The 22,090-nt window shown below is 46.4% G+C and overlaps 1 protein-coding gene across 5 annotated transcripts in view; it reads left to right on the forward strand.

Moving 5' to 3' along the window:
- Positions 1 to 20,443, forward strand: part of SLC4A11 (solute carrier family 4 member 11) — a 93,889-nt gene extending 73,446 nt beyond the window's left edge. For all 5 annotated transcript variants that reach the window (XM_048304159.1, XM_048304157.1, XM_048304158.1 and 2 more), the window contains 7 exons: positions 2,009 to 2,243; positions 2,963 to 3,069; positions 4,178 to 4,346; positions 7,388 to 7,561; positions 12,039 to 12,234; positions 13,739 to 13,908; positions 16,937 to 20,443. In XM_048304159.1, coding sequence (XP_048160116.1) covers positions 2,009 to 2,243; positions 2,963 to 3,069; positions 4,178 to 4,346; positions 7,388 to 7,561; positions 12,039 to 12,234; positions 13,739 to 13,908; positions 16,937 to 17,000 — 1,115 coding nt within the window. In that variant the 3' untranslated portion in view covers positions 17,001 to 20,443. The remainder of the gene's footprint in view (positions 1 to 2,008; positions 2,244 to 2,962; positions 3,070 to 4,177; positions 4,347 to 7,387; positions 7,562 to 12,038; positions 12,235 to 13,738; positions 13,909 to 16,936) is intronic.
- Positions 20,444 to 22,090: the final 1,647 nt, after the last annotated feature.

Genomic DNA, 22,090 nt, shown 5'->3' on the forward strand with positions numbered 1-22,090 from the left:
GCGAGACACAAAACAAAGTCACTTGTTTCTTACTCATTGCAGTCCAGATCTTAATCCAGAGGAATGCAAATACATTCTGCACAGTTCCCAGGTGGTTTGTGCTGCTGGTTTCACAGCTGTGTCTCTAGGACTCAGTAGCACTTAAGGTGAGCAGGCTTTTCCCCCTGGCCAGCTGTGGATTCCCAGGAAATGCTGCCAGAATCATTTTTGTCAGGACAAAAGCGTCCTTTGGCATTCAGAGCTGGAAAGTGCAAATCCTCCCACAGCCTGTTCTATGCCAGGCTGTGGGTCCTGGCAGTGCCCTGGGCCCCATTTACCTGTTTGCAGAGCAGGTGTGTGTGTGCCCTGCCAGGGCTGAGGCAGCTGGAGCACGGAGGGAGGAAATAAAGGAGAGCAGAGCCTCTTCTGTAGCATGCCATAGGGAACACGTGGCGCTAACCGGGGTCAGGGTGGGATTGCTCCTCGCTGGGGGAACCTTTCTGCTGCTTTAAGGGGATCTCCTCACTCCTGGCTGCTCTTGGTGCAGTCTGAGAGGTTAAATTTTGAGCTGTAAACCTTCTGTGATGTCTAAATTTATGTACAGATGTGCTGAATGTGAGGCAGTCTTGTCTCTTGTGGCCTACGTGCCACGCTGCCCTCATCCACTTGTGGAATGCCCAGACTCCTTTTAAATCACCTTTAAATCCTTTTAAAGGTGATATAAGAAAGATCATTACTGCATTTAAAATGGCTTCATGGCTGAATTCAGGACATTTTACACTGAGGTGAGCTCCAAACCAGCAGTAACACAACCTGGGCTTCGGCCACTCAAGGTGGTTGCAAATACCAGTTGGGCTGCACAAGGATGTACAAAGTTTGTTTTCAAATATTTAGAATTAATTTGTCTTCCCTGCTTTCCCTGTGGCCGCTGCAGATGGAAAAGCTGAAATGTTTGAGGCTTTCAGAACCTGGATTATTATTTGAGGGTGAGGGAAATGTTAGGAGGTGCATCAGAACCTAAGCTGCAGGTGGCTGTGTTTCTGTCTAGAGAGGGTGGTCTTGCCCTGAAGTTCTCTGTGTAAAGTTTGAAGGGGTATTTGGACTGAAATGAAGGAAGGTAGAGGGACTGCAAAGCTCTGGCGCGGTGGTTTCCATCCTCCTGTATTTCCCAGGGAAATTGTGGATGCTGCATGTTGCCATCTGAGCAGATACTGTGGGAAAGCCCAATTCCCATCTCCTGCTTTTACTTCCTCCTTGTGACTCCTCAGGCTGTTGTTCCCCAAAGAGGTTAAATGATCCCAAAACCGTATTTATACACTTGGAGCCAGCCAGTGCCATAGAAATGGGAACACAGTAAATGCTCAAGAGCAAGAGGGTCTTTACAGCTGTCCATTCCTTGTATCGATGCCTTTAAGCTGATCTGAAACATTTATGGACAATCCCAGGGGCTTCACGGAGTGTTTTGCTCATGCAGGTTTACTTCTGGTGCTCTGTAACTCTAATTTGCATTGTAAATTCAAATGTTCTGCCAGGTTTTGCACATCAGCAACACTTATCTCTAAAATCTGAACTAGCCTTGGAAGAAAAGTAATTACTGTACACTGTGTAATCCACTTAAGGATCTGTGCAGCCTGGCTGCTCTCAGTGTTTCCAGAGAACCCTGATGGAATTTGTTTGCCAGGCTGCTGAAAGCAGGTGTCTATATAGAAATATTTATATGTATATCTAAGAGCAGTGCTTCCAGTGTTGGGAACAAAACCACATAATTAGCCCTGGAAGTCCTTACAGTGTTGCTTTATGGATTCATTTAACTCTTAGCTGTTAAAATAAGTGAAAAAATCAATTTATGAAGCGCTGGCTTCCTGAGAGCGACAGCTCTGATTTCTTTCTGCTGGGTTGAGAAGCAGAGCTAGAAACCAGGTGAAGCAGAACATTAATGCTGCATGATCAAGCAAAAAACCCACTTTGTTTTAGTTGCTTTGATTGTCACACTCCTCTGCTAACGCTTGCCTGTTGGTTGTTTGTGCAGTTTTTAAGAAATATTACCACCACGGGCACACAGGAGACAGTTACTCGGGAAAAACACGGGCTGATGCTATCCCAGGCCTCAGCATCAACACCACGTTCTTGATGAACTCCTCAGTGAGCGAGAACCAGACCTGCCCTCATGATGGGCACTATGGGCGTGAGACCGCCGTCCTCAGCCTCATGCTGATGTTGGGAACCCTTTGGCTCGGCCACACGCTCTATCAGTTTAAGAAAAGGTGAGTTCTTTGGAGCTCAGACTGCTGATTATTTCATGTTCCCTGTGAGGGAATCATTAACAGCTCAGATCTTAATTCTGCAACCCAGGAAAATCAGATGGAAGCCAAAGGCAGAGATGAACTTGGCAGAGCCACCTGGAAATATTCCCAGCAGGACAAAATGTTCGCTCAGTGGATGATGCCCTTCCCTCTTGTGAGGTTTGGCCTCACAAATGACTTCCCAAAAAAGCTTTGGGTTCCCAATTCACGTTGGGACCCCTGTAACTCCCTCCAAACAGGCATTGAACCGCTTCGCTGGGCAGAAATTCCTGATGGTGCAGGAAGGTCTAAAGGGAATGTACCTTCAGTGTGCTCTTGGGAGTCGAACACCAGCTGTAATTTGGGGTTTGCTCCTATTGCTCTTAAAACTCTTCCTTTGAAATGCAGGAAGCAATTAAAGTGGAAATGAGAACAAATTGGTGCTTGAAGGCCTTTTTTTTTTCTAGTTTGCATCTTATTTTCTTGTTTCTTTGTGTTTTGCTTATGCATTCATCGCCCTTCAAAGGCCATAGGTTCCAGAAGATTTAAAGCTGAATGAAAGACTAATTCTTCACTCCAAGTATCTCCTTAGCAGTGCAAGATGGGACTGAATTTTCCCTTGTTCAAGCATTAATGTTGTCTGGATTGAGTGGTTGTCCTGACAGTGGGGTGTTGATGGGAATTTTTTGTCTTTTTTGCAGCCCATATTTGCATGCGAGGGTACGCGAAATCCTGTCCGACTGTGCCTTACCCATTTCAGTCCTGACCTTCTCTGTTGTGGGTTCCTATATCTTCAAGGAAATTGAAAGTAAGTTCTGTTTTTGTTCTCTGAAGTACTAGGGCTTGTGAAAGAGAGAAGTGAAATCCTAGAAGGGTTTTGCTAAAAAATGAAGTTCTTCCATATAATTTCACAAATACTGCATGTGCCTCCCACCAAGAGCTCAGATTTCCTCACCATTAGACTTGTGTCATTCAAAACCCTGATCAAATGAGGCTGGGGCAAGAAAAATTATCCAGATGTGCCTTTTCAATGAGTTTGAGGTGTGTGTCACAATAGGGGAGATGAACAATTCCTGGCGATGAACAAAGGGCAGAGTAATCAGCAGGCAGGAAGGGTTGTTGCCAGTCATATCAACATGGGGTTGGTCATCCCAGTTTATCCTCTTTGTGTCCAGTTTGTTTTCCTAATTTAGGTGAAATGGTGCAGAGCATCTGGGCAGCTCTAAGTTACACAAGGAAATCTAAAAACGAGACACCATTCATTGGCCAGATAGATCAACTTTTCCATATCAGGAAGCGATCATGGGGACAGGAATTGCATTGTCCTGCAGTGACGTGAGCGGGTGATGTGAGGAAATGTATGGAAACAAATAAGAAATGGCTTTTTTTTTTAATTGGGATGGCCATTCCATCCAGTTGGATTGCAAAATGATGCGTGGCCATGTGTGATTTATCCCTAGCCATGGATTGCTTCCAGTGGCAGCAGAGGTTTGATTTAGATTTTATACTAAAATGCCTTGCACAGCTTGTTGGACATGAGGAGGTTTTCAAATGCCTCTGTGGGTTGATGAGCTGAGCATTATGGTGCTGGTTAGAAATAAGGTTTCCTCATCTAAAAACACCTCGCATCTGTGGAAAACAAGTTTCCCTCTTTTGTTTTCCTCAAATATCTGTAATGCCTCGCTAGGACTAGCAGTGATCTGTCCCATCAGGATGGCAGCCAAGTCCTAAGTGGATGGAGGAAAAAAATAAATCAAACCAGCCAGATGGACCCATCTTTCATGGCCTCCAGGCTCCCACATGCCAGAACATCACGCCTGCTTTCCTGCTTGCTTCCCAGTAGTTCGTGGTGTGGGTAAAATGTTGATGGTTGGACACGAAGGTGCCTCCTAACATCCTTCCCCTCCTCTTTCCAGTGTCCAAATTTAACTACAATGCCTCTGACAGCTTGTTTGTGCTGGCCCCCGTGCAGTCCCTGTCCATCGGGTCAGTGATGAGTGCCATGGGACTGGGATTTCTCCTCTCCATGCTCTTCTTCATCGAGCAGAACATTGTTGCGTCCCTCACCAACGCCCCGGAGAACAGGTAAGGCCTTTGGTGCTGCTTTTCCCCGTGTTGGAGGGATGTCCCTGGGTTTGTCACCATCACTGCTTGTCCAAAGCTCATCTGAGCATCAGAAAATGTATTCAGGATGTGTTTCTAGGAATTCCTGTTGCCACAGATGGATGTAACTCTGCTGCTTAACTCCTGTCAGTTTTGTGGCAGCGATCCACAACCACAAACCCTCAACGAACTCAATCACCTCAACCTGTTTCTTCTTTACCCTCTGTTCAACGCCATCATCTGTCCCCTAAAACTCCCAAAGCGTTTTTCAGGAAGAGTTTTGGGAGCCAAAAAGTGGTGTAGTGAATGTGAAGTGGATATTTTGTACGGTTTGAGGTCTTTGGATGCACCTCAAGATATTTAGGGAGTGTCTGAGACGTGTGGACACTTGCGCTGCACTGGCAGTACAGAGAATTTGTTGAAAATGAGGAGTCAATGACCTACATAAATGTTGTAGCACACTGTGCTGCAGCTGAGCATCAGGAGTGTTTGGAGTAAATTCCAACTGAAAAAAGGTGGAAGTGCAATAAACCAATATGTCCAACGTCTGATAAGGCTCACTTATGTGCAAACTTGAGATGTGGCACTATTAAAATATTCCCTCTGATGGTTTTGTGCCAACTGCAATCAGATGTGATGTCAAGAACAAACGTGGATGACTTTTTTCCAGGGAAACTACCACGTCTCCGAGGATTTTTTGCTAATGTGATGCGTGGGAGGGTTCTCTCCTTGCATAATATCCATTAGCATTCTCCATGTTGTAGCTGGAGTGACACAGCATTAGGAGAGAGGAGACAAGCTCAAATTCAGCTACACTAATTTAGTTTCCTTGACCACCTCTTATCTCTATTATATCCCTTTAAGTGTTGCATAAATCTGTATGTAAGTGGGTCATCTCTTGGCCAATATGAATTTCTTCTAAACTTTTGGTATTTTCCACTAGAATGTCTTTAAGGAATATAAAGTATTCTTTGGAGTTTTTCAGGGTGTTTTTCACAGCGCCTTGGTACAGGGCTGAGCTGATGCTGATCAGGTAGTGGGGCAGGGATTTTTAGAGATGGAAAAACTAGGGCTTTACATCATCTGTTTGTGATGCCATCACAACACCTTCCACTATCCCAGGTGGCTCCAATCCCCATCCAGGCTGGCCTTGGACACTTCCAGGGATCCAGAGGCAGCCACAGCTTCTCTGGGCACCCTGTGCCAGGGCCTCCCCACCCTCACAGGGAGGAATTATTTTCTAATATCCCATCCAAACCTACTCTGTCAGTTTGAGTCCATTCCCCCTTGTCCTGTCTCTCCAGGCCCTTGTAAAGTTTCTCTCCATCTTTCCTGTAGCTCCTTTCAGGTCCTGGAAGGCTGCAATTAGGTCACCCCAAAGCCTTCTCCTCTCCAGGCTGAACAATCTCAATTCTCTCAGCCTTTCCTCACAGCAGAGGTGCTCCATCCCTCTGATCATCTCGGTGCCTTCTCTGGATTCATTCCAACAGGTTGATGTCTTTTAAGCCTTCTGAAAAGAATGGGCAGGACAACAAACAAGGACCCTGAGGGTGCTGAAGGTGCCTTTGCTCAGAGAAAGCAGCACGTGAGCAGGGGCCGTGTTTCCAAAGCGTGAGCCAATGCAGGAAATGCGTTTGCAATCCCACCCTTCCTGCCAGCACCTTCCAGAGGCTTTGTAGGGTAGACACCTACCTGACCCGGTCACCCCACGGCCTCCTCAGTCAGTGGAGGGGGGCACTCCCAGTGGGACCAGGCTTTTTGTCCCAAAACTGAGCCCCACCCAGCGTTTCTGCTGCCCAAACAATGGCTTTGATCTTCATGTGCTTGGTCAACTCTCCCAGCTCCATGTGCCTCGTGTCCATGAGCATCTTGGTTGGCTCCAGATCTGTACTGAGGTGTTGAATGGAGTCTGTTTGGGTGGCACTGACAAATCTAAATGGTGCTCCCTTTCAGCTGATGGTGCCCAGAGAGGATTCAGCTGTCAAGTGCTGCAGCGGCAGAAGTACAGCCTTAGACCTTTCAGTGAGGGTTTAAAGTCTGAGAGCTGAATCCTTCCCCAGCCTTTTTTCTAAACTTTACTCATGATATGTCAGCAGTTGATACCAGATGGGAATATTCAGGAAAGGGGCAGACCTTGCAAAAATTGGCAAGGTTAATGTAGATGTGAGTTCAGTCTCAGTGCTGCTTTCTGCACACTCCTGGCAGAGTGGGTGTGCTCAGCTTCCTCAGTGAAGGCTGTCAGATTCCCCATCCCCTAAAAAATGAAACAGGGAGGCTCTGCAGCATTTAATGAACTTAGGAGCAAATCTCCTTGGCTGGCTACCAACCCTTTGGAATGGGTTCCCCAGAGAAGCTGTAGCTGTCCCATCCCTGGAAGTGTCCAAGGACAGGTAGGATGGGGTTTGGAGCAACCCGGGATAGTGGAAGGTGTTGGAACTGGATGATCTTCAAGGTCCCTTCCAACCCAAACCATTCTGTGATTCATTCCGTGATTCTGTGACTACCAAGGAGGAGCTGAAGTTTAATGAATTCCTGTCCCATTTTCTTATCATGCAGTAGCAATTACGTAATTAGGGGATTACTGCAGCATACCAAGCACGTGTTCTGCTCATGGGGAGGGAGAGACATCAGGGTTACAAACAAGAGAGATGAGAAACTTCAGTGTCAGTACTTTGACAACAAATGCTCAGGATTTTATCCGCTCTCTCTGTGGGCTCCGTGAGCAAACACACATGTGGATTTTGTGTAGACCCTGCAATAAATGTAGGAGAAAAATGCTGATGAAGTTTTTATGGGCTGTTATTTTAGTGGGCTGCCTTTCTACTCAGAGTTGTTTTTTCCAGATGACAACAGCTTTGGGAGCAAACCATCACATTTCACTACCTTTAGTGTTCACACCGTGCCGACGGTAAATCCAGAGGTGTGAAATCTCTGTGTGTGAGTGAGAACACTTGAGTGTTCAACAAGGGCAGCCTGTAGGGTTTGCACCAGGTGTAACTGCTGTCCCCAACCCCTTGTTCCAGGCTGGTGAAGGGCACAGCCTATCACTGGGACCTGCTGCTCGTGGCGCTGATCAACACGGGGCTGTCGGTCTTCGGCCTGCCCTGGATCCACGCGGCCTTCCCGCATTCCCCCATGCACGTCCGGGCCCTGGCCTATGTGGAGGAGAGGGTGGAGAGTGGACACATCTATGAGACGTAAGTGATCTCTTTGGATTCATTTGTGGCTTCCCAATCCTTTGGGAACAGTGGGGTTGCAGGGTTGGGGAGCTGCTGTTGTCTCCAAGATGTGTGAGATAGGATGGTGGTGGAGAGATGCAGCCAATGAGCTTTGATTTGACTTCATCCCCTTCACTCAAGTGCTCAAATTCATGCATCCTACAGGGATCCCACCCAGTCCATTGCAAATTCTCCTCTGGAAAAGTCAGCCAAGGCCATTTTCAGTTTCATCCTTGTGGAAAGCTGAGGAGATGCTTTGGCTGGATCTCTCCGGATGCTTTCCCCAGAAGGAATCCAAAGCTGATTCACTGCCTGAAACCTGTCTGGTGGTTATTACGAAGGGGAGGAAAAATGCACCATTATTTCAGAGCTCCCATAACATCTCCCACCACATTTTGGGAAGGAGATGCTTAAATTCTCTGGGTTTTAAACAAAAACAAGTGTGAAGCCATGGCTGGGTCATGGGTTTCTATTTAAGACCAACTCTTCTGCTGTTCTGAGTTGAGCAACACATTCTTATCACAGACCTATTAAAAAAATTTAAAAACCTTTTTCTCATGAAACAATCTCTGCTCTGGAGCAGATCTGGCCTGTTTGATCTCAGTCTGTTGCAGTTGAGTGCTTTTACCACAGGAGTGGTAATTTCCACTCACGTACCACCATTAGTTTTAATTATCCTGCCTTGGTTTCCATTTTCTGAGTTGCCACTTAGCAGAAGTGAGGCTAAATGGTCATTGACTTTGGGGGATGGAGTGGGTCTGTCTTGCCTTCATGCTTGTTTTGGTGCCAAATGGCCCAGCCCAACCAGGTACAGCTGATTTTTGGGTCAGGAATGGACAGATTTCACCTTCCACATCTGGAAACTGCTGAGTCCTGCTGCTCCCTGTAACTCTTTTACAGGTCTTTTCCTGGGAAATCAGTCCGTTGGGTTTGTATTCCCATTAGGATATGTTGCTGTCAGTTGTTTCCACAACTATATCTCGCTTGAATAAAAGCTAAATCCTATTTAAAGAAAAAAATCTTTGACATTTGAGTTCTGTAGGGTTTTAATCCATGCCCTTGTTCCTCATGTGCATGATCTGCTCTGGGGTACCTCCACTCTCTGTTTCTTTGAGAGATGCAGAATTCACACATTGAAACCCTTGTGCCAAGCCTCCCTCCTGTGTCTCCTGTTGTCACTTTTAATATCCAAGTGCCTCTTTTTCCTGTTTTTCCACTGTCATGATTCTGTATTCTGGCTTCTCCTTGACAAAGTCAAGTCCCCTGCCTGAACTGAGGACTAACTCCTGCCCTTGTCCTCTTCTCCTTCACCCAGCTGCCCAAAAAGAAAAGCATCAGAGAGGCCTCTTTGGCCACTCTGACCTAGATACAGCTCCAGTGATTATCCTGGAAGGGCTGAGGGATGCCCTGATCTCCCTGAGTGTGTTCCCTCATGGCACAGCTCTGCTCTGCTGGAGGCAAATCAGTGCTGGGAACTGGATATTGGGAGTGAAAAAGGGAATGAGGGTTTCCTAGTGCTTTGAACTCCCTTTCAGACCAAAGCTTTTTGTACTCTGCAAAGCCCTGGGGCTATCACAGGAGGCTCCAAGCAATGTAGTCATCTTTCCTTTTCCATTTTCTTTTTTTTTTCCCCTCTTAGCCAGCTCTGCTGAAAAAGAAATGAAGCTCAATTAGAAAATCAGCTCTGTCTCCCTTGGCAGGCTCCTTCCCTGCACTCAAATCAAAGCTCCCACGGGATGATGATACAAACAAGGATAAAGATCTGTCACAGTGAAAGCAAAATTTCCTTCTCCCCTGTAAAGAAACAATTCAAGTTTCCTGTGGCAATCTGCTAACAGGCTCTTGTTGCTTACATGGAGAACTTCAGGAATAGCTAATCCCATGCTAGCCATATTTAGAGGATTTTGGGGAAATGAGCCTGGATTATGCTCTTTAATCTCCCTTAATTACTTTATTTCCATCACAGCACAGACTTTCTGGAGCTGTTTCCTCAAGGGCCAAACCAGATTCTGAACACATGGAAATCAAGGATTCCTCTGTTGACTTAATGTGACTGTGATGTTCTTACTCTGGAAATGAGGTGCTGGAATTCACAGAAGATCCATCTGAGGCTGGGAACATCAGTTTTAAAAATATCATGTTTGGCCAATTATGAGCAATTTTAGCTATGTTCTGATAAAATCTTCCAAACTAATAAGTGGCATTAGCAGGAGCTGGCAGTAATTGCAGCACATCTTCTCTGTGATCAAACACAGCTCTGTGATTGCTGCATCCCTAAGAGATGGCTGTAGAAAATTCCATGAACTTCAGAGATCTCTTAGCCCTGGGCTGCCACTCTGAGCTTGTTCTTGCAGCCTTGCATCTGATGGAAATGTGGGTTTGTAGCTCGTTTTGTTCCTGAGCTCTCCCATTTGCATGACTTCCCTTGCAGGCTTGTGTGTGCTTGCAGGGCAGGAGCCTCCCCAGCAGGAGGTGAGATCTCTGTCTGAAACAGCAGAAATTCTTCCTCTGTGGCTGACCTGGTGCTGAAGGAACTCTTGCTGTACCTGGATGAGGCTAAATCAGTGCATCCTTCCACTCCTGCTTCTCTGAGCCACCACAGAGGCTCATTGTGGTGCTGGCAGCTCTGGAGTGGCCAGACTATGGAATTACCCTGGCACAGCACTTCCAGTTGTACTTTAGGCTGCTTGGCTGTGTTCATCTCCAAGACTTCTGCGGTGATCCAGACCTGGAGGCAGTGGGAAGGATGTCAAACTCTATCCATTTAGGTGATGTCCCAGTTCTACCAGAGCTGGCAAGAGTGAAGTGCTCTCCCTCAGCTTCTCTAGGCACTGGCAGGGACCCCTTGGACGTAGGAGATTTGCAAGAGGATCCAACAAAATCTGTTTGGAAGGAGGAAAGCTGTGGTTTAAACCTGTTGGGAGGTTACTTAAACACCTTTGTGCACCCTGTCCTGGTAATCCTGGATGATGGGTATGCCCTGCCCCTCTACTCACAAAAGAATTCCAGTGCTGTCCTCAGGGCTTTGTGTGCTGTTTGTGGCACCTGTTGTTCCTTAGGTCTTGTGATTGCTGCTGTTAATTCTGCCTTGTTGTCCAAATCCTCAGAGCAAGCTTTGGGCTGTCATCCTTTCCCTCCCTCTCCAAATACGGGTGTGGAAGGCTCCTCCATCCCCTCCATTTCATTTTGCTCCGTGAAGGTATAAACAGATTCGAAGTTTAACCTGACCTTACTTCTAAGCAAAACTCTCCAACTTAATGTTGAAATAATTCAGTCTTCTTTAGGACAGAAGAGATTATCAAGTCCCAGCAGTGGATATGCAAAGGAGGGAAATGTGTTTTGATAGATCTTTGGTGTTAATCCCCAGAATAGTTGTGTACAGGGTTAATTCAGAATTTGAGGGGTCTCATCTAGGGAATGAGGTCACTAAATGACACCAAAACACCCTATGGACAAAATGTTTCCCTCATAATAGAAGGTTTTATTCACTGGCTTATCCTCTGAATTGTTGTATTTACCTCCTAAAAAAAAAAATGTTAAGAATCCTATTTTTCTCTCTTTATAAGTAGTCTTGACAGATACGGGTTTTCTTTCCTCCTATTGTTTCTGGTGATTTTTTTTCAAACTGGGAGGAGATACTCACAGGTTTAGCTGAAGTGAAAAGAAAACAGAGCAGCCTCCCCTCAAGTAGGTTGCTAAAGCTGCTGCTTCCCTGTCAGTCTTCCCCTCAGAAAAGCTCAATCTGTGTCCTGTCAGCTCTGGAAAATTTGCATTAATTAATTACATGTTTTGCATGGTAATAGGCAATTGCCCACAGCAGGATTGAACCCCTGTGTGGTGCTGTCAGCGTTGCCTTCCATGTAAACAGGGAGATCCTCATATCCATCAAAAATGCTGACTCGCTGTCAGGAGACTGCTGACTTTCTGTTGTTTTTTTTTTTTCCCCAAGACGTTCCTTAGTTCCTGGAGAAGTCAATGAGTTTTCTTTGGGACAGAAGCCAGTTGCATGTGCCCTGGGTAAATCAAGGGAAGGATTACTGCCCAGAAAGAGGATTCTTGCCTGGTTTGTTTTTTTGCCTTTTGGTTTTTTGCCTTTTTTTTTTCCCTTTTTTTTTGCCTTTTTTTTTTTTCTTTGTGCATTGTGCTAAACAGAATCAGTTTCGAGGGCAATTTAGTTCAGGATAGGATCTGTGGAGCTTTGCAGAAGGGGAATTTGGCCCTTTTCCAGCTGCTCTGTTTGAGCTGTGGATTAAGTGCCTGGCCTGGCTCCAGGCAGGCTCTGCCTCCTCAGTGTCAGCACGAGGCCGCAAGTGCTGATTCCAGTGTGGTGGGGATGAGTTTCCCTTTCCCTGGTGGCACGTGTCCTGCTCCCCCATGGAGCAGCCAGCCCTGGGATAAACACTCATGGATCCTGGGGTGTTATCCTATCTCCTGACCCCTCTTTTCCTGCTTCCAGGATCGTGAGTGTGAAGGAGACCCGGCTGACGAGTCTGATGGCAAATTTCCTGGTGGGGCTCTCGCTGCTGCTCCTCCCTTTCCCTCTCCAGTGGATCCCAAAGCCCGTCCTTTTTGGCCTTTTCCTCTACATCGCCCTGACCTCCATTGATGGGAACCAGCTCTTTGAAAGGGTGGCTCTGCTGCTCAAGGAACAGGTACCTGGAGTAGTGTTCAAACTATTGCTCTCTCAAGGTGGGATTTTTTGTGAGGTGGGTTTGTTTTTTTTGTGTGAGGGTTTTTTTTGGGGAGATTTAACGCCTCTCCTCCATGATGTGTCATCTGCAGAGTACATGCATTTAAAAAGCCATTAATATAAAATATTCAAAAGCACAACATCATGAAATTATGATTTTTGATTTCCCCAGCAAAGCTTCAGGCAGGTAATTTTTTTGTGCAGTTTCACACTTTCATTTTGTGTGAAATACCACAAGATGGGATTTTAAACTCTAAATGAAATTACTTGCATTATTGAAACCTCTGTGATGTGGGTTGAAAACAAACCTGGGAGATGTATTTTCAATCTGTCTCTGTTCCAGGTACTAAAAAGGTGTTAGTTTGCAGTGTAGGTGGTACCTGGAGCAATCTCCAGCTCACCTTCTCTTGTGTAACAAGGGTCAAGGGCTTAATAAGCCCAACATTTGGCTCTGCATCTCTGCTAATCTATCTTGATCTCCAGTATTACATCCCAGAGGTTAAAACTGTGAAATTCAGGTAAAGATTACATTTGTCATGTCAATTTTTGAACAAGGGTTGAGCAGCTACTGATGTATGTGACTTATTCTGGTTTTAGTACAAATTATGTGTGGAATTTTCCAGACTTTGGCGTGGATAATTAAAAAGTATTCTCAAATACGGAAAACTCCCTTTTGTGGAGACCTTCTAATGAGTCATGGCACAATCTGAAACCCACTGAGGCTGTACTGGTGCCAGCAGACAGTCGCTCATCCTCTTCATTGATGTATAGACAGTGAGTCAAAGCCTGTGCTCAGACGTGAGCAAGGAGCTGTCAAAAGAAACCACCATATGTAGCCCATTAATGTCATCTTCCCCCCCTTATTTCTCAAAAATGGGTGGCTTATAGGAGCTGAGAAAATTCCTGCAGTCTGAGCACAGCCTCTTCCTGCACCTCCCTGATCTCCTGGGCTTCCCCTAACGGGGTTCAGCCAAAAGATGGGAGCACCAGGGGCAAGCTTGGAGCCTTAGAAGGTGATAAAATAACGAGGAGCTGGGTTTCAGGTGGAGGAAGCACCCACAGTGACACCACCTGGATGCATCTGCTCTCCTTCTCCCTGCACACCCCCTCTGGCTGGGGAGCCCTGACGATCCCAATCGTCCTCAGGGAATCTCATTAGTGCACTTCCCAAGATATCACATTGCACTGCAGATGCTCCCAGAGGCAATCCTGGCCCTAAAGTGTGTCCTGTCTTCTCTCCAGGCTCCCAGTGCCCAGTCATCCTTGCTGCCAATACTGGGGTGTCAGGCACTGGAATTAACCCTACAAATCCCACGTTCAGCTGCTGAACCTGTTAAGGACCCTGATGTTGATGCATTGCTTGTACAAATTGATGACTTCCCTCAAACCCTGGTGTTCCAAAGCCCCATTCTGCTGCCACAAGAGCAGATCCCTGCATGTCTAACATGTGGCTCTTCTCTTCCCAGACTGCTTATCCTCCGACCCACTACATCCGCAGAGTTCCCCAGAGGAAGATCCACTACTTCACAGGCCTGCAAGTCCTGCAGCTCCTCATCCTCTGTGGGTTTGGAATGTCACCCCTGCCCTACATGAAGATGATCTTCCCCCTCATCATGATAGGGATGATCCCCATCAGGTAGGAAGCTTGGCTGTCTTTTTTGCTTGTCTCCCATGCCTTGTGTCTTCAGGCTTGGATGGAAGTGTGAGGAGAGGAGAGACTGCGGGAGCTGGGCTGGTTTAGTCTGGAGAAGAGAAGAGTGAGAGGGGATCTCATCAATCCATATAAATATCTCCAAGGAGGGGGTCACAGGATGGTGCCAGACTCTTTCCAGTGGTGCCCAGCGACAGGACGAGGACTAATGGCCATAAACTAAACCACAAAAAGTTCCACCTCAACATGAGGAAGAACTTCTTTGTGTTGAGGGTGAACACTGGAACAGCTGCCCAGGGAGACCATGGAGTCTCCCTCTTTGGAGACATTTCCAAACCTACTTGGACACATTCTTGAGAGTCATCTGCTCCAGGGGGATTGGACTGGGTGATCTGCAGAGGTCCCTTCCAATCCCAACTATTCCATGAAATGTGAGTGGTTCCTGCATTTTCCAGACTAACCAGCTCCTGGAAGTGGGTAATGATGAGGGTTTTTTCACCAGCTGCTCAGGCCTGAGGAGGAATTGAGATTTCACTGCTGCTGGAGTTGTGCAAAGGGTTCTGGGCTGGCAGGCTCTCTTCTTCCAGCTTCCCAGGAGGCAAAACCTCTCCTTTTTAGTGCGTGTGAGATGCCTGATCTTCCTGAGAAGCCATAGTCTGGAGCCTCTAGCTGGTACTTGATAATGTTCCTTATCATTTTGCAATTTGATTTCCTCAGGCCAGTGCTCACAGCAGAGCTGGAAACTTTTCCTAAGAGGAATCCTTATCTCTTACCCAGTGCTGTGGTGACCTCACAGACCTCCTGCACTGCTGAGTGCCACTGTCAGTGATCAGTTGGGTGAAACTGGCAACATTTCGTCTTAAAATAGATATTTAAAACTGGGAGAACCCCACAATGTCCTACAGTCTTAAGAGAGAATTGTTGAGAAATTGAACTCATTTCTTCCTTGGGGTTCATTAGCAGTCACTGCCCATCATTCTCCAGTTAAATCATCCATGCTCTCAATCCTTTGGATATAATGGGAGGCCATAATAAGATCTTGGAAGGAATAGATCAAGTTTCCAGTCCACTTGATTATTTTTAGGCCAGCATAGTACCAAGTGATATCTGCTTGACTCTGAGCTTGCAGTCCCAGAGATCTTCCCTCTGATCCCAAAGTTCAGGCTGCCAATGTGCTGATCTGCAGAGGCACCTGCTGTGGTGTTTTCCTTGGCTGATAAAGATGGGTCCAGTCCTTTCTGAAACAAAAGCAAATGTCAGAGCTACCGTGGCTTTCAACAGGATCATGGCAGAGCCACTTGGGCTGGGTTTTAAAAGATAAACAGGCTTGGAAAACACTGAAATTATTGTTCCTCTGGTAGTAATGTCTCACCTGCCCTTCACACTGGTGGCACTTGGAGTGCCTGGGTAAGTGGCTGGTGAATATTCCCACTGTGAGCAGTGCTGGATGAGCAGCTCTTGTGGGAATTGCAGCTTTTCACACAGGGCAGCTCAGTGCAGAACAGAAAACGTGGGACACAGCCAAATTCAGGTACTGGACATGGTATAAAAACCTAAATTAGTGTGGAGAGAATGCAGTCAAAAAACCTGATTTTGTACTAAGAGCTAGATACTAATATGCAAATGTATCTTCTGTTCAGTAAATAAGATGCTGTCACTTTATACCCTCTGTGTTGCTAACTCATTTCTCTTTCCAGGGCAGTTTTTTCCCAGCAGCTGGATAATCAGCCCTGCTGCCAAGAGGAAGATGCTGCTGCCTGGCACAGCACAAGAATTTGTCCTTGGCTTTCCTTCCTCTGATTTCTTTTGCCTTCATGTAGTTTCTGTGGCCTCCAGCCAAGAAGGCAGCACCATGATCCATGAGCTCTGTAGTTAATGACTTTTTCCCAAAGATTTGGCACTCTAAATAGATGAGGCAGTAGAAAAAATTTAATATCTTTTCTCTTTTTTTCTTTTTAAGAAGTGAAGGGAGAAGGAGGAGATGGGACAGCAACCAGGGGGTAAAATGAAGAATTGAACACAAATGAGTGAGGCATGGCTTGGTGTCCCATCCAGAGCACCAGCCACGTCCCAAAGCCACATTTCCATCTGTCCAACAGCTTTAGAAACATGATTTGTGCTGTCATTAGTGAGGGATCACTGGTGTGGTCTTAGCTAGATGCTGAGAAGCCACTGAAATCCATTATTGCAGTGGGAAAGAGCCTGTTGGAAGAAAACCTGATCTCCTTGGGTATCCCCAGTTCCTGGTTTGGATTCAGAACTTTGGGATGATGAGGTTTTGGTGGCTCAGAGAAGAATGTTCTCTTCAAGTTGTCTCTTACTGGGCTCCCGTGGCTCTCAAGCATTTTATTCTACGATGGGGCTGTTTAAGGAGATCCTGGTACTTCTCACTGATAAGTGATGTTTGGGATCTCTTGCACAGCTGTTGAAATCTGAAACTGTTTTTTTGGTGTTTTATGAGTTACTTTAACAGCTGCAGAGTTGCTTCCTTGTTAAACAAGGGAAAATGCCACATAAATATGCAAAAGCAACTTCATAGTGCCTTTCTCACCTAAATATATTAATTTATGAGGATGTTCTTGCAAAAAAATCAAATTAAAAAATTTTTAAAAAGTAAGGGAATCACTGTGGAGAATCTCCATGTGGAGAAGCCAGACACCAGGTAGGGATGGAGTCTTGGTTGGAGTCATGGCTCTGTATTTTTGTCACCCTGAGTGAGGACTTGGTGGTGACAGAGCTCAAGGAAAGCGACTTTCCTCCTCTGAGGATGAGGATTGTTCTCTTTCCTTCCCAGCTGAAAGGAGGGGGCTCCTTCCAGCAGGACCTTGGCACTGCTGTTCCTATAAACGCTGTGTTTGCTTGCAGGATTGGTTGGTTTTGCTGTGCCCCACTTTGTGTCCTCCCTCAGCTGGGTGAATGTCAGGGACAAACTCACCTGGGAGCCTTGGGACAGAGAGGAAAGTGCTGCCTGGCATAAACAAGGACTGACTGCATCCCTCTGGCTCTGCCTTAGGTATAACCTGCTCCCGAGGATCATCGAGGCCAAGTACTTGGATGCCATGGATGCAGAGTACTGAAGGGTCCCTGGCACGCAGAGCAGCAAAGACAACTCCTTTGGGGCTGGAAAAGGCGTGGGACCATCTCCTGCAGTTTTCTTTCACCACTTCCTTCGTGCTCTGACATTGGCAATGCCCTCCTGTCACAGCTCCATGGGGCCTGTGCCAGACCAAGGGAGCCTTGGACTTGGGAGGACGATGCTCTCTGGAGCTGTGAGGCGAACAAGCTTTATGGAAAATGCAACTTTCCTCATCCCCAACCCCACAAACCCCAAAGACCAGCCTGGCTGCACAGTTGGAGCATCCAGAGTTGTCCTGTGTTCCCTTGTTTGGGGGTGGAGGGGGCTTTTTTAATGCACCACATCCTTTTCTTCCCCAACACTAAGAACAGCAACTGACCCTTGTTTTGTAGAATGACAGCCCTGTCCTGGCCTTTCAATTCAATTCCCAAACTGGTGTTCTGGGTGGGATGGCCTCGTACTAAACCACTGATGTCAGGAGAGATGGTGGCTGTTTTCTCAGATTAGTGGGTTTGGAAGCAGTTGCAATGTGTACTGCTACAATCCACAGCTTTGGATGAATTGTTAATTCCTACAAACGAGCTGGGAACATCCAGAGGCTGGGCTCGCACGGCCCTGTGGATGAAACCCCATCTGGGTTTTGAGCAGGTTGGGAATTAGTTTGGCTCTTTCTCCCATTTCTCCTGGGTAATCAAACACAGAATTGTAGTTTTTGCACAACTGCAGCAGTTTTTGCTTGCACCCAGAGGGCAGTTGTGTCCAGGTTGCATATACATATGTACAGTAGTGCCTATGTGTACATATATACATATGGAGTTGTGTATATATTTTGCATAGATATACAAATAGGCCTGGTTCTTTCCAAATATCACAAGTGTTTTGTGCAGTCAGTGTTACCCACCATGTCCTGACCATATTACTTGTTCTCTGCTTCAGTGCTGCTTTTTCTCAGTTGAGATAGGGTCACTTTTATTCCTTTGGAAGCTGCTCAGTTACTGGTTTTGTTCACGTGTTGCTTTATTCAAGGTGTTTCTTTGCTTTCTTCTTCCTGTGGCTTGAGACCTTCATCATTCTGTCTCGAGGCTCCAACGTGTGAACTTTCCATTTAATTTTGATGTACAGAATGCAATGAAAGTTTTCCTCTTTTCACCTAATCAGTCCTCGTTGGTCATTTCATTGTTTCTGTTGTGTGGCTGATTCCCAGTTTTCCCCCGCTCCCGGACGTTATATTATATTTCTGGATGAATCTTAACTTCTGCTGTCTTTTATATTTCAGTTTATTTAATTTTGCTTGTACTATGGTCAGTTTTCTTATTTGGAGTACTGTGAAACAAGCTGCCCTTTAGTTTCAGTGCTTGGCCCTTGCTGCACATCACAGGTCACAACGAAAAGTGTTCAGAAAATTGTGGATCTCAGTGATGAACTTTCAAACGAGTAGAAATGAGGGAAGAAAAGGAATGTAAAATATGAATTTATCAGCACAGAGAAGTGTTTCTTACCAGTTGTTTGCCCAGTAAATGGTGCAGAGTTGTTTTCCTCCCACCCCATCCTCTGCATGGTGAGGGAGACCAACCCAGTCGTGAGGGAGGAAGGCTTTGGGTGCAAAGCTCCTCTGCTGATGCTAAGCCAGGCTCAAGCTGCCACAGATTTGGTGTATTTGCACTAAAGATCAGAAGGTATTTAATCTCTCTGGAGCTGCCTACGGCGCTCAAACACGTGTGCAGAACTCATTTTTTCATTTTCTTACGAAACCCTTTGTACTGAGACTTGAGGGAGGAGTGAGAGTTTGTAATATCCATGGGTTTGTATATCCCTGAGGGAATTGTAGGGGGAAACCCCTCAGCTTAGCAAGCAAAACAATGTCATAGATAGTAAAAACACAACCTTCATGTGGCACCAAGCTGATCTGAGAGGTCCCAGGGCCAGGGTGACCCCCCCAGCGCATCAAGGCAGGGAATTTGGCTTTCAGCAGCCTTGGGGACAGCTCCTGCCACGTTTGATAAGAGCAGGTACAAACCTCTGTGTGGTTTCTGACCACTTTCCCCAAGATTCCCTGGCTTTTGAGTCATTTCTGTGCCGAGATCACTCAGAGCTGTTAGCAAGGGCTGCGTGTAGGAACAGGGACAGACAGGATTTCAGAGGTGGCACAACTCTGTCTGATCTTCAGTCAACAGCAAAAGGGCAGGTGACAGCCAACAGTTCAGGACCTGCTGGAAGCCAGGGAGGGCAGAAGCCTGCTGAGGCTGAAATAACATGTTCTTCCCACAGATGTCAAAAGATTGAAGCCAAGCTGCAATCAGAGGTGTCATCCTCTGGCTGGGTAAAGCTGTAACACACACGTGGCCTGTGGGTGAATTCCTGGTGTCTCCACAGGAAAAAGTCACCTTGTGGGGTGGTTTTCGTGGTGTTTTGGGTGCTGTGGCTGGAGGAAGGAGAGGATGTGCCCAAGGGAACGTGGCTTTGGTCTGCTTTGGGGCTCTGGGTGGGATTTCCTTGGGCACGGAGCCGTAGTGGGGTGGACTGGCCTGTGGGTCTTGCCAGAGGAAATAGGTTTGAGATGCACCCTCCATCCCCCACTTAAGGACCAAAAATGTCCCCATGTAAAGCCCTTTTGAAAGATCAAGTTCAGATAGTGTCAAACATTGCAGAGAGAATTTAAAATCCAGGCAGCACGGAGGGTTAAATATCCACCACAACTTTGTTCATATCTTTTCTTTTCCTTCACCAGTGTGACTTCAGTGTTTGCATTTTCTCTGTAGCGTCAGTAGGATTCTGTTCTGCGGGGTTTTTGTTCTTACAGAAGTCAGGGGCCAAAGAATCAACTGATGGGAAATCAGCACAGCTTGGGGGGTGGGGGGGAAAGCTGTGCTGGCTTGGACTGGTTGAACATTTGGGCCTATGTCTCAATATTTGGGTAGAAGGGAGATGTGAGACTCGAGGCCTCTTGTCTCAAAAGGGGTTTTCATGATCCTGCAGAGGATTTATTTTATTTTTCCATGCCTTTTCTCTTCTTGTTTGCTTCTGGTTTTGCTGACTTAAGTGCAGGCGTTTCCAGGAAGTAGCTGAGTAGGGAAGAAGGGTTTGTTCGGAGTTGATTGAGCACTTTAATACTTCTGTGAAGGTTTAAGACAATTAGAATGTAAAAGAAGTTTTATTATAAGCTCTTTATATACGCACAATGCTCTGTATAACTGTTGCCAAAGAACTGAGTCTGAAAGGTGTCAAGAGCTGTTGGGAGAGTCCGTGGGGTTCACCTGGCACTGCAAGGTAGGGAAAAGCTTCTGGAACGAGTGGATTTTGGAAGTTGCCGTTTTGACAGCTGCCAAAACGATCAGAAACTGGAGATAGAATAAAGTTCTACTCTCAAACTTGTAGTTTTTGATCCTTGCGTTGAATGTAGGAGCTAGAAGTGAGCTTGACAATTAAAATTGGATTTGTACCTGACTGGTTTCGTTGGTCTGAGACTTTATTTTTTGAAGACGTTCTTGACATGCTGTGTGTAGAAATTGATGTGTTCGTCCATGTAAATGAAGGGAAGGTGGTGAAAAGGTGGAACTTGCTGAACAAGCAGTGCAGCACTTTGGGGATTGCTTAGGAAGCAAAGCTGACAACACCACTGCAACAACCCCAGACTCCCTGGCATCAACATTTAAAATTATTTAATAAATGTCAAGCTCCACTTGGATGTGCATCAGTGCTGCAAAAGGATGGGGATGGAGTAAAGGAATTCAGCTGGTTTGGCTCAGAGCTGTTCCAAGATGAGCCCCAGAACTGTGGGACACAACACGAGCTTCCTGATGATCCAGGGAGCTGGGAGGCTCTGGAAAGAAACAGGGTAGATGGTCACACTCATGTACAGTGTAGGTTCTTCCCCAAAACTCCACATATCCGGCTGCACCCAAAGACCAAGACTTTGCAAACTTGTGCTTCTGATGTTTGGCTGCTTTAGGAGCTGCTGTTGGACTGTGCTCTGTGGACACTCTTGGGAGGAACAGGAAGTTCCCCCAAAGCTGGAGGATGTTCGGCAGTGGGAGGGAAGGGATTTGGGGGGTTTTTGTGGAGTTCTCAGCAACAAGAAAGGGACCTGAGATGTCACATCACCAGAAGCACCTCCTGTTTTCCAGTATGTCCCACCAGGCATCTCCACCATCGTTGTCACACCTTCATGTTACTCCTTTTCAAGCTTTTTTTATTGTTTGTTGCATTCTGCATCTGCCCTTTGCAGGGTTTTTACCTGCCCAGGAGGTTGATGGGCAGAGCCAGGGGTGGCTCAAGCACCTCTGTCGTGTCTGTTCCCCCAAAACTCAGTGCAAGCTGGTTTCTGCCATCTCCTGACCCAGCTCCCGCTTCCCCAGCCCATTCTGGAAGTTGGCTTTGGAATTTCCACTGTGGAAATGCTGCCCAGGTGCCAAGTGGGAATTTTTCCCTGGAGAACCTAAACCTGTGTCTGGCAGTGGCTGCTTCTTGGGGCTCCCTTTGCCAGATAAGCAGTGATGAAGGATTCATAACTGTCCAACACCTGCACTTCCCATCTCTTCAGAAATCTCCTTTATGGCCCCACTGCAGCTGGGACATCCTCCCTTCATCTGCCAAGCCTCCCAAACAACCTAAATAGACTTAATGGGATGGGGTTGGGCCGTTTTCTGTATTGAGGCCTGTGGATGTTAGAAGAGAATCATCTTCCCTAATTGTTTTCCTGTCTAATTAAGGCATTGAAGGACCAAACCCCGGGCATTCCCCTCCTGGCTGCAGCGCTGCTTGCAAGGAGCAATCCATCGATGTTGTGGGAAGGGAGTTGTTGGGAGTACAAGCTTTGGAATCACAAATTAGAGCTTTCCTCTTCGGCTTTTTGGGTGTTTTCCTTTCACATTTCCCTGGCTGTGTCTTTTCTCTTTTCTCTTTTCTCTTTTCTCTTTTTTCTCTTTTCTCTTTTCTCTTTTCTCTTTTCTCCTTTCCTTTCCTTTCCTTTCCTTTCCTTTCCTTTCCTTTCCTTTCCTTTCCTTTCCTTTCCTTTCCTTTCCTTTCCTTTCCTTTCCTTTCCTTTCTTTTCCTTTCCCTTTTCCTTTCCCTTTTCCTTTCCCTTTTCCTTTC

The sequence above is a fragment of the Corvus hawaiiensis genome, chromosome 5 (genome assembly GCF_020740725.1).
Source record: "Corvus hawaiiensis isolate bCorHaw1 chromosome 5, bCorHaw1.pri.cur, whole genome shotgun sequence".
Classification (NCBI taxonomy): Eukaryota; Metazoa; Chordata; class Aves; order Passeriformes; family Corvidae; genus Corvus; species Corvus hawaiiensis.